General features: G+C 47.5%; 1 protein-coding gene across 1 annotated transcript in view; it reads right to left on the minus strand.

Moving 5' to 3' along the window:
* Nucleotides 1-12,906, minus strand: part of LOC123742546 (thrombospondin type-1 domain-containing protein 4) — a 52,989-nt gene that overhangs the window by 18,353 nt on the left and 21,730 nt on the right. Inside the window, exons 2-7 of the mRNA XM_045717606.1 lie at nt 10,038-10,167; nt 9,147-9,321; nt 8,302-8,327; nt 2,163-2,360; nt 1,646-1,775; nt 1-190 (exon numbers count right to left, since the gene is read on the minus strand). The exon at nt 1-190 is cut by the window's left edge and continues 33 nt beyond it. Of these exons, the coding sequence (XP_045573562.1) occupies nt 1-190; nt 1,646-1,775; nt 2,163-2,360; nt 8,302-8,327; nt 9,147-9,321; nt 10,038-10,167 (849 nt within the window). The remainder of the gene's footprint in view (nt 191-1,645; nt 1,776-2,162; nt 2,361-8,301; nt 8,328-9,146; nt 9,322-10,037; nt 10,168-12,906) is intronic.

Here is a 12,906-nt window from a genome sequence, read left to right on the forward strand (position 1 = left end):
GCAGATCTTTAGCTGACAGGACGTTGTCGTCTCCGGCCTGTCGTGACCTCCGCACTGCGCCGTCTCCACGGCGACCAGCGTCGCCGTACTGTTGCTATGGTTACGGAGCGCCTGACGACAGATGACCTGGCGTTGCTGGGACCCCGGACCGCAGGTTCTAGTGCATTCTGACCACTCCCCCAGGTCCCAGCTGGCCAATTACAGAGGAGAGAAGGTTACAGAGGTGTGTGTGTGTGTGTGTGTGTGTGTGTGTGTGTGTGTGTGTGTGTGTGTGTGTGTGTGTGTGTGTGTGTGTGTGTGTGTGTGTGTGTGTGTGTGTGTGTGTGTGTGTGTGTGTGTGTGTGTGTGTGTGTGTGTGTGTGTCTGTGTGTGTGTGTGTGTGTGTGTGTGTGTGTGTGTGTGTGTGTGTGTGTGTGTGCGTGTGTGTGTGTGTGTGTGTCTGAGTGTGTGTGTGTGTGTGTGTGTGTGTGTGTGTGTGTGTATCAAATTTTATTTGCTTCGTAGACAACTGGTCTCGATCAGGTTTTCCCAAAACGCAATTAAAAATGTGATTCACATTTAAATATATATAAATAGAAAAAAAAAAAAAATGTAAAAAAAAAGAAACGTCTTCAAATTTTCAAACATTTTCCAACGAACATCTGGGTTTTTCTCCTCACCTGAGTCGCCTCGTTTCACTGCCAAAAAACACAATGAAACCATCTAGTGAAAATAACAACACAATGTCAAATACAGGAAGCCTCGTCAAATAATGAACATCCAATCACATTAACCGTTACTCTCTCGCGGGAAAAACATTCACTCTTGCGCAGACATTTAGAAATGAAACATGACAATTTGAAAAAATAAGTTTTTTGGAGCGGGAATAAAGACGACTTTAGAGTAGTAAGACATGTATAAAAGCAATAGATACCATTAATCAGAAGGGGCTAGAAGGGTGTTATACAGTGAGCTACCGAGTGGCGAGGACAGGCAAGCCCCATACTATCGTGGAGGATTTAATTCTTCCTGCTGCCGTGGATATGGCTGGGACAACGCTGAGGGAAAAGGCCCCAAAAAACTATACAGACAATGCCTTCATCAAACAACACTGTTTCACGACGCATCAGTGACATGGCAGGAGATGTTTTGAAATGATTACTGCTTCACATACAAGCCAGTGAATTCTATGTGTTACAGCTGGATGAGTCGACAGACGTGGCGGGTCTGGCCCAGCTCCTGGTATATGTCCGTTATGTTTACGGGGGTCAATTAAGGAATATATCCTCTTCTGCAAACCACTGGAAACCAGGACAACAGGAGAGGATATGGTACTGGACAGCTTTGTGACATCAAATGGACTTTGGTGGTCAAGATGTGTTGGTTTCTGTACTGATGGTGTAAAAGCCATGACAGGGAGACATAGTGGAGTGGTAACGCGCGTGCAAGCAGTTGCTCCCGACGCCATTTGGGTCCACGGCAGCATCCACCGAGAGGCTCTCGCTGCCAAGGGAATGACTGACAGCTTAGAAAGATGTTTTGGGACACTACAGTGATAATGGTTAACTTTGTTAAAGCAAGGCTTTAGTGTGTGTGTGTGTGTGTGTGTGTGTGTGTGTGTGTGTGTGTGTGTGTGTGTGTGTGTGTGTGTGTGTGTGTGTCTCACAAGGCAGGACAAGGCTGTGTGTTGCAGTCCACTTCCTGGTTTTGGGGTCGCTGGGCGTGGCTACAGAGGTCACCTGGTACTGTGGTCTTGCTCTCAGTCTCCACACACACCCACAGCACCTGGCGTCTACCTGAGAGACACACACACACACGCACGCACGCACGCACGCACGCACGCACGCACGCACGCACAAGATAAAAGAGAGAGAGAGAGGGCAGTCACATACCTAGGGGGCTCTGTGTGAAATATGTTGGCAAAACAACTGTTATTACAGATTTCAGATCAGGTGTTAATCTAACTACAGTAAAGTTGTCTCTCTCTCTCTCTGGTCAGATCTCAGATCAGGTGTTAATCTAACTACAGTAAAGTTGTCTCTCTCTGGTCAGATCTCAGGCCTGTCTGTGTGTCTATATGACTGTAGGTCCTCACCCTCACCACAAGAGGCGCTGCAGGCTGTGTGTGTGTGTGTGTGTGTGTGTGTGTGTGTGTGTGTGTCTATATGACTGTAGGTCCTCACCCCCACCACAGGAGGTGCTGCAGGCTGTGTGTCCGCTGCTGATCCAGCCGTAGGAAGGAGCCAATAGGTCAGGGTTCACCACGGGGTCAGAGGGCACATGGTTGGGATGGCCTCTCCCACCGCTGACATCATTGATGGCCACGCCCATTCCACTGTTGACATCATCGCTTCCTGAGTAGGTGGGGCCAACAGTCTCAACTAGAGAGAGAGAGGGGGATGAGAGAGGAGGATGAGAGTGAGAGAGAGGGGGGGATGAGAGAGAGGGATGAGAGAGAGGGGGATGAGAGAGGAGGATGAGAGTGAGAGAGGGATGAGAGAGAGAGGGGGATGAGAGAGAGGGATGAGAGAGAGGGGGGATGAGAGAGAGAGGGGGATGAGAGAGAGGGGGATGAGAGGGGGATGAGAGAGAGAGGGGGATGAGAGAGAGGGGGATGAGAGAGAGGGGGATGAGAGAGAGAGGGGGATGAGAGTGAGAGAGGGATGAGAGAGAGGGATGAGAGAGAGAGGGGGATGAGAGAGAGAGAGGGGGATGAGAGAAGGGGATGAGAGACAGGGGGATGAGAGACAGGGGGATGAGAGAGAGGGGGATGAGAGAGAGGGGGGATGAGAGACAGGGGGATGAGAGAGAGAGGGGGATGAGAGAGAGGGGGGATGAGAGACAGGGGGATGAGAGAGAGAACGGGATGAGAGAGAGAGGGGGATGAGAGTGAGAGAGGGATGAGAGACAGGGGATGAGAGAGAGAGAGGGGGATGAGAGACAGGGGATGAGAGACAGGGGGATGAGAGAGAGAGGGGGATGAGAGAGAGGGGGGATGAGAGAGAGGGGGATGAGAGAGAGGGATGAGAGAGAGAGAGGGGATGAGAGAGACAGGGGGATGAGAGAGAGCGAGAGAGGGATGAGCGAGACAGGGGGATGAGAGAGACAGGGGGATGAGAGAGACAGGGGGATGAGAGAGAGAGAGGGGAATGAGAGAGAGCAAGGGATGAGAGAGACGGGGATGAGAGAGAGAGAGGGATGAGAGAGACAGGGGATGAGAGAGAGGGGGATGAGAGAGAGAGGGATGAGAGAGAGGGGGATGAGTGAGACAGGGGGATGAGAGAGAGAGGGATGAAAGAGAGAGGGGGGTGAAAGAGAGAGGGGATGAGAGAGAGAGGGATGAGAGAGACAGGGGGATGAGAGAGAGGGGATGAGAGAGAGAGGGATGAGTGGGAGAGGGGGATGAGTGAGAGAGGGGGATGCGAGAGAGAGAGAGGGGGATGAGAGAGAGAGGGGGATGAGAGAGACAGGGGGATGAGAGAGACAGGGGGATGAGAGAGAGAGAGAGAGAGAGAGAGAGAGGGATGAGAGAGACGGGGATGAGAGAGAGAGGGGATGAGAGAGAGAGAGGGATGAGAAAGACAGGGTGATGAGAGAGAGGGGGATGAGAGAGAGGGGGATGAGAGACAGGGGGATGAGAGACAGGGGATGAGAGAGAGGGGGATGAGAGAGAGGGATGAGAGACAGGGGGATGAGAGAGAGAGGGGATGAGAGAGAGAGGGGGATGAGAGAGAGAGGGGGATGAGAGAGAGGGGGGATGAGAGACAGGGGGATGAGAGACAGGGGGATGAGAGACAGGGGGATGAAAGAGAGAACGGGATGAGAGAGAGGGGATGAGAGAGAGAGGGGATGAGAGAGAGGGGGATGAGTGAGACAGGGGGATGAAAGAGAGAGGGGGTGAAAGAGAGAGGGGGATGAGAGAGAGAGGGATGAGAGAGACAGGGGATGAGAGAGAGAGGGGGATGAGAGAGAGAGGGATGAGTGAGAGAGGGGGATGAGAGAGAGAGGGGGATGAGAGAGAGAGGGGGATGAGAGAGAGAGGGGGATGAGAGAGACAGGGGGATGAGAGAGACAGGGGGATGAGAGAGAGAGGGGGATGAGAGAGAGAGAGGGGGATGAGAGAGAGCGAGGGATGAGAGAGACGGGGATGAGAGAGAGGGGATGAGAGAGAGGGGATGAGAGAGAGGGATGAGAGACAGGGGATGAGAGAGAGAGGGGGATGAGAGAGAGAGGGGGATGAGAGAGAGGGGGATGAGAGAGAGGGGGGATGAGAGACAGGGGGATGAGAGACAGGGGGATGAAAGAGAGAACGGGGATGAGAGAGAGGGGGATGAGAGAGAGAGGGATGAGAGAGAGGGGGATGAGTGAGACAGGGGGATGAAAGAGAGAGGGGGTGAAAGAGAGAGGGGGATGAGAGAGAGAGGGATGAGAGAGACAGGGGGATGAGAGAGAGAGGGGGATGAGAGAGAGAGGGATGAGTGAGAGGGGGATGAGAGAGAGAGGGGGATGAGAGAGAGAGAGGGGGATGAGAGAGAGAGGGGGGATGAGAGAGACAGGGGATGAGAGAGACAGGGGGATGAGAGAGAGAGAGAGGGGATGAGAGAGAGAGAGAGGGGGATGAGAGAGAGCGAGGGATGAGAGAGACGGGGATGAGAGAGAAGGGGATAAGAGAGAGAGAGGGATGAGAGAGACAGGGGGATGAGAGAGAGGGGGATGAGAGAGAGAGGGATGAGAGAGAGGGGGATGAGTGAGACAGGGGGATGAAAGAGAGAGGGGGATGAGAGAGAGAGGGATGAGAGAGACAGGGGATGAGAGAGAGAGAGGGGGATGAGAGAGAGAGGGGGATGAGAGAGAGGGGGGATGAGAGACAGGGGGATGAGAGACAGGGGGATGAGAGAGAGAACAGGATGAGAGAGAGGGGGATGAGAGAGAGAGGGGGATGAGAGAGACAGGGGGATGAGAGAGACAGGGGGATGAGAGAGAGAGGGGGGATGAGAGAGAGCGAGGGGATGAGAGAGACGGGGATGAGAGAGAAGGGATGAGAGAGAGAGAGGGGATGAGAGAGACAGGGGGATGAGAGAGACAGGGGGGATGAGAGAGAGGGGGATGAGAGAGAGAGAGGGGATGAGAGAGAGCGAGGGATGAGAGAGAGAGGGGATGAGAGAGAGAGGGATGAGAGAGAGGGGGATGAGTGAGACAGGGGGATGAGAGAGAGGGGGATGAGAGAGAGAGGGGATGAGAGAGAGAGGGATGAAAGAGAGAGGGGGATGAAAGAGAGAGGGGGATGAGAGAGACAGGGGATGAGAGAGAGAGAGAGGGGGGGATGAGAGAGAGAGAGGGGGTTGAGAGAGAGGGGGATGAGGGGGATGAGAGAGAGGGGAGATGAGAGAAGGGGATGAGGGGGGATGAGAGAGAGAGGGGGATGAGGGGCGGATGAGAGAAAGGGGGGATGAGGGGGATGAGAGAGAGCGGAGAGATCAACAAGAGGCTTGATAAAGTGAAGAGGACACAGAAGAAAAGGATAGGGAGATGAAGTCAGGGGGTGGTACATGAGAGAGAGAGGAGAGATGAGGGGGGTACATGAAAAAGGGAGGAGAGATGAGGGGTGGTACATGAAAGGGAGGAGAGATGAGGGGGGGCATGAAAAAGGGAGGAGAGATGAGGGGTGGTACATGAGAAAAGAGAGGAGAGGAGGAGAGATGAGGGGTGGTACATGAAAAGAGAGGAGAGGAGGAGAGATGAGGGGTGGTACATGAAAAGGGAGGAGAGATGAGGGGTGGTACATGAAAAGAGAGGAGAGGAGGAGAGATGAGGGGTGGTACATGAAAAAGAGAGGAGAGGAGGAGAGATGAGGGGTGGTACATGAAAAAGGGAGGAGAGATGAGGGGTGGTACATGAAAAAGGGAGGAGAGATGAGGGGTGGTACATGAAAAAGGGAGGAGAGATGAGGGGTGGTACATGAAAAAGAGAGGAGAGGAGGAGAGATGAGGGGTGGTACATGAAAAAAGAGAGGAGAGGAGGAGAGATGAGGGGTGGTACATGAAAAAGGGAGGAGAGATGAGGGGTGGTACATGAAAAGAGAGGAGAGGAGGAGAGATGAGGGGTGGTACATGAAAAAGAGAGGAGAGGAGGAGAGATGAGGGGTGGTACATGAAAAAGTAGGAGATGAGGGGGTCAGAAAAGAGAGGAGAGGAGGAGAGATGAGGGGTGGTACATGAAAAAGAGAGGAGAGGAGGAGAGATGAGGGGTGGTACATGAAAAAGAGAGGAGAGGAGGAGAGATGAGGGGTGGTACATGAAAAAGAGAGGAGAGGAGGAGAGATGATGGGTGGTACATGAAAAAGAGAGGAGAGGAGGAGAGATGAGGGGTGGTACATGAAAAAAGAGAGGAGAGGAGGAGAGGTGAGGGGTGGTACATGAAAAAGAGAGGAGAGGAGGAGAGATGAGGGGTGGTACATGAAAAAGAGAGGAGAGGAGGAGAGATGAGGGGTGGTACATGAAAAAGAGAGGAGAGGAGGAGAGATGAGGGGTGGTACATGAAAAAGAGAGGAGAGGAGGAGAGATGAGGGGTGGTACATGAAAAAAGAGAGGAGAGGAGGAGAGATGAGGGGTGGTACATGAAAAAGAGAGGAGAGGAGGAGAGATGAGGGGTGGTACATGAAAAAGAGAGGAGAGGAGGAGAGGTGAGGGGTGGTACATGAAAAAGAGAGGAGAGGAGGAGAGATGAGGGGTGGTACATGAAAAAGAGAGGAGAGGAGGAGAGATGATGGGTGGTACATGAAAAAGAGAGGAGAGGAGGAGAGATGAGGGGTGGTACATGAAAAAGAGAGGAGAGGAGGAGAGGTGAGGGGTGGTACATGAAAAAGAGAGGAGAGGAGGAGAGATGAGGGGTGGTACATGAAAAAGAGAGGAGAGGAGGAGAGATGAGGGGTGGTACATGAAAAAGAGAGGAGAGGAGGAGAGATGAGGGGTGGTACATGAAAAAGAGAGGAGAGGAGGAGAGATGAGGGGTGGTACATTAAAAAGAGAGGAGAGGGAGGAGAGATGAGGGGTGGTACATGAAAAAGAGAGGAGAGGAGGAGAGATGAGGGGTGGTACATGAAAAAGCAACTAGATAAAACGTTGTTTATTAAAGGTGTTGCTGGGTTATCTATCTTATTATCTATCCTGATGCCTGGTCACTTTACCCTGCCTTCATGTACATATCTACCTCATTATTATCTATCCTGATGTCTGGTCACTTTACCCTGCCTTCATGTACATATCTACCTCATTATTATCTATCCTGATGTCTGGTCACTTTACCCTGCCTTCATGTACATATCTACCTCAAATACCTTATTATTATCTATCCTGATGTCTAGTCACTTTACCCTGCCTTCATGTACATATCTACCTCATTATTATCTATCCTGATGGCTGGTCACTTTACTCTGCCTTCATGTACATATCTACCTCAAATACCTTATTATTATCTATCCTGATGCCTAGTCACTTTACCCTGCCTTCATGTACATATCTACCTCATTATCTATCCTGATGTCTGGTCACTTTACCCTGCCTTCATGTACATATCTACCTCAAATACCTCATTATTATCTATCCTGATGTCTAGTCACTTTACCCTGCCTTCATGTACATATCTACCTCATTATTATCTGTCCTGATGCCTGGTCACTTTACCCTGCCTTCATGTACATATCTACCTCATTATTATCTATCCTGATGTCTAGTCACTTTACCCTGCCTTCATGTACATATCTACCTCAAATTCCTTATTGTTATCTATCCTGATGTCTAGTGACTTTACCCTGCCTTCATGTACATATCTACCTCATTATTATCTATCCTGATGCCTAGTCACTTTACCCTGCCTTCATGTACATATCTACCTCAAATACCTTATTATTATCTATCCTGATGCCTAGTCAATTTACCCAGCCTTCATGTACATATCTACCTCATTATTATCTATCCTGATGCCTAGTCACTTTACCCTGCCTTCATGTACATATCTACCTCAAGTACCTCTGATCTGGTACTTCCTGTACAGTAAATACACTATATATACAAAAGTATGTGGACACCCCTTGAAATGTTCCAACATCTAGTGGAAAGCCTTCCCAGAAGAGTGGAGGCTGTTATAGCAGCAATGTTCCAACATCTAGTGGAAAGCCTTCCCAGAAGAGTGGAAGCTGTTATAGGAGCAAAGGGGGGACCAACTCCATAATAATGCCCATGATTTTGTAGACCAGCAGGTGTCCACATACTTATGATCATGTAGCGTAGCTCCAGTCTAGTGGACCAGCAGGTGTCCACATACTTATGGTCATGTAGCGTAGCTCCAGTCTAGTGGACCAGCAGGTGTCCACATACTTATGATCATGTAGTGTGGCTACTATTTTATTTGTTAACTCTGCATCGTTGGGAAAGGTTCATACGTGTGTCTCGGTGTGTGTGTGTGTGTGTGTGTGTGTGTGTGTGTGTGTGTGTGCTCACCCAGGGGCAGTATGGCGGGGGTGTGTTGGAGTGTGTGTGAGGCTCGGGGCTGGTGTGTGTGTCGTGAAGAGGAAGGCTGTACTCATAATACACACTGGGACCAGGCTGCTGATAGATCAACTGAGAGAGAGAGAGAGAGAGAGCAAAATAAATATATAGATAACTGTGATATATATATATATATAGATAAATAGATAACTGTGTATATATATAGATATATAACTAGATAACTGTGTATATATATAGATATATAACTAGATAACTGTGTATATATATAGATATATAAATAGATAACTGTGTATATATATATTATATATATATAGATATATAGATAACTGTGTATATATATAGATATATAACTAGATAACTGTGTATATATATATATATAGATAACTGTGTATATATATAGATATATATATAGATAACTGTGTATATATATAGATATATAACTAGATTACTGTGTATATATATATATATAGATAAATAGATAACTGTGTATATATATAGATATATAACTAGATAACTGTGTATATATATAGATATATATTAGATAACTGTGTATATATATAGATATATAACTAGATTACTGTGTATATATATATATATATAGATAAATAGATAACTGTGTATATATATAGATATATAACTAGATAACTGTGTGTGTCTTACGATAGATGTAACTCCTCCTTGGTGGGTCCCGGTGCGGTGATGGACTCTCCGGTTCTGGACCGAATCTCATTGGGTCGCCGATATGTCAGCCGGGTTCCCACGGCAACGATCAGGCCCGGGCGGTCGATCGCCCAGTTGCCGTTGATGATGGAAACTCCACTCCGAGTCCGCAGCGCTGAACGGTACGACCACAACATGACCACAGGACTCAGTCCGACCCATGAAGTTGGATAGAGGGACATTATTTGTAACTCAGTCCGACCCATGAAGTTGGATAGAGGGACCTTATTTGTAACTCAGTCCAACCCATAAAGTTGGATAGAGGGACCGTATTTGTAACTCAGTCCTAACCATGAAGTTAGATAGAGGGACCTTATTTGTAACGCAGTCCGACCCATGAAGTTAGATAGAGGGACATTATTTGTAACTCAGTCCGACCCATGAAGTTAGATAGAGGGACCTTATTTGTAACTCAGTCCGACCCATGAAGTTAGATAGACATTATTTGTAACTCAGTCCGACCCATGAAGTTAGATAGAGGGACATTATTTGTAACTGAGTCCGACCCATGAAGTTGGATAGAGGGACCGTATTTGTAACTCAGTCCGACCCATGAAGTTGGATAGAGGGACCTTATTTGTAACTCAGTCCGACCCATGAAGTTAGATAGAGGGACATTATTTGTAACTCAGTCCGACCCATGAAGTTAGATAGAGGGACATTATTTGTAACTCAGTCCAACCCATGAAGTTGGATAGAGGGACCTTATTTGTATCTGTAGCTTAATGGCTTATATGACAGAATGGGCAGCGCCATTGAGGCGATCTCTGTTTTGTGTGTGTGTGTGTGTGTGTGTGTGTGTGTGTGTGTGTGGTGTGTGTGTATACCTACCCAGGTAGTTCCTGGTCTTGACAGACTCCTGGATCCTGATGTTAGTGGCTCCAGCCGGTATCTCCACTATCTTATGGTAGCCCACGCTGAGCACCGGTCGAGAGAACATCCCACTTACCACCTTATGGCCCTGAAAACACACACACACACACACACACACACACACACACACACACACACACACGAGTGAGGGACAGAGAAGAGACCAGTATCAGTCCGACCACTGTGTTTGAGCTTTGAAGCTCTACTCTCTCTGTTCCCTCTACACCTCTCTCTCTCTCTCTCTCTCTCTCTGTTCCCTCTTCTCTCTCTCTCTCTCTCTCTCTCTCTCTCTGTTCCCTCTACTCTCTCTCTCTCTCTGTTCCCTCTACACTCTCTCTCTGTCTCTCTCTCTCTCTGTTCCCTCTACTCTCTCTCTCTCTCTGTTCCTCTACTCTCTCTCTCTCTGTTCCCTCAACTCTCTCTCTCTCTGTTCCCTCTACACTCTCTCTCTCTCTCTCTCTTCTGTTCCCTCTACTCTCTCTCTCTCTCTCTCTCTCTTTCTGTTCCCTCTACTCTCTCTCTCTCTGTTCCCCTACACTCTCTCTCTGTCTCTCTCTCTCTCTGTTCCCTCTACTCTCTCTCTCTCTGTTCCCTCAACTCTCTCTCTCTCTGTTCCTCTACACTCTCTCTCTCTCTCTCTCTCTCTCTCTGTTCCCTCTACTCTCTCTCTCTCTGTTCCCTCAACTCTCTCTCTCTCTGTTCCCTCAACTCTCTCTGTTCCCTCAACTCTCTCTCTCTCTCTCTCTGTTCCCTCAACTCTCTCTCTGTTCCCTCAACTCTCTCTCTCTCTGTTCCCTCAACTCTCTCTCTCTCTCTCTGTTCCCTCAACTCTCTCTCTCTCTCTCGTCTCTGTTCCCTCAACTCTCTCTCTCTGTTCCCTCAACTCTCTCTCTCTCTCTCTCTCTCTGTTCCCTCTACTCTCTCTCTCTCTCTCTATCTGTTCCTTCTACTCTCTCACCCATACCACTACCACTATACATACTACCCATACCACTACACCACTACCCATACCACTACTACCATTACATTACCACCCATACCACTACTACTACCACTACCATTACCACCCATACCACTACTACTACCATTACATTACTACCCATACCACTACTACTACCATTACATTACTACCCATACCACTACCACTACCATTACCATTACTACCCATACCACTACTACTACCATTACATGACTACCCATACCACTACTACTACCATTACATTACCACCCATACCACTACCACTACCATTATCATTACTACCCATACCACTACTACTACCATTACAATACTACCCATACCACTACTACTACATTACATTACTACCCATACCACTACCACTACCATTACATTACTACCCATACCACTACTACTACCATTACATTACTACCCATACCACTACTACTACCATTACCATTACTACCCATACCACTACACTACCATTACACTTACTACCCATACCACTACTACTACCATTACCATTACTACCCATACCACTACCACTACCATACATACTACCCATACCACTACTACTACCATTACATTACTACCCATACCACTACTAGTACCATTACCATTACTACCCATACCACTACTACTACCATTACATTACTACCCATACCACTACTACTACCATTACATTACTACCCATACCACTACCACTACCATTACATTACTACCCATACCACTACCACTACCACATTATACCATACCACTACTACTACCATTACATTACTACCCATACCACTACTACTACCATTACATTAATACCCATACCACTACCACTACCATTATATTACTACCCATACCACTACTACTACCATTACATTACTACCCATACCACTACCACTATAATACTACCCATACCACTACTACTACCATTACATTACTACCCATACCACTACTACTACCATTACATTACTACCCATACCACTACCACTATAATACTACCCATACCACTACTACTACCATTACATTACTACCCATACCACTACCACTACCATTACATTACTACCCATACCACTACTACTACCATTACATTACTACCCATACCACTACCACTATAATACTACCCATACCACTACCACTACCATTACATTACTACCCATACCACTACCACTACCATTACATTACCACCCATACCACTACTACTACCATTATCATTATACCCATACCACTACCACTACCATTACATTACCACCCATACCACTACCACTACCATTACCACCCATACCACTATTACTACCATTACATTACTACCCATACCACTACCGCTACCATTACCAATACTACCCATACCACTACTACTACATTACCATTACTACCCATACCACTACTACTACCATTACTATTACCACCCATACCACTACTACTACCATTACATTACTACCCATACCACTACTGCTACCATTACCAATACTACCCATACCACTACTACTACCATTACATTACTACCTATACCACTTCTACTACCATTATCTTACTACCCATTCCACTACTACTACCATTACCACCCATACCACTACTACTACCATTACATTACTACCCATACCACTACTGCTACCATTACCATATACTACCCATACCACTACTACTACCATTACATTACTACCTATACCACTACTACTACCATTACCATTACCACCCATACCACTACAACTACCATTACATTACTACCCATACCACTACCACTACATTACTACCCATACCACTACTACTACCATTACCATTACTACCCATACCACTACCACTACCATTACATTACTACCCATACCACTACTACTACCATTACCTTACTACCCATACCACTACTACTACCATTACCATTAC

This window comes from Salmo salar, chromosome ssa04 (assembly GCF_905237065.1).
Source record: "Salmo salar chromosome ssa04, Ssal_v3.1, whole genome shotgun sequence".
NCBI lineage: Eukaryota > Metazoa > Chordata > Actinopteri > Salmoniformes > Salmonidae > Salmo > Salmo salar.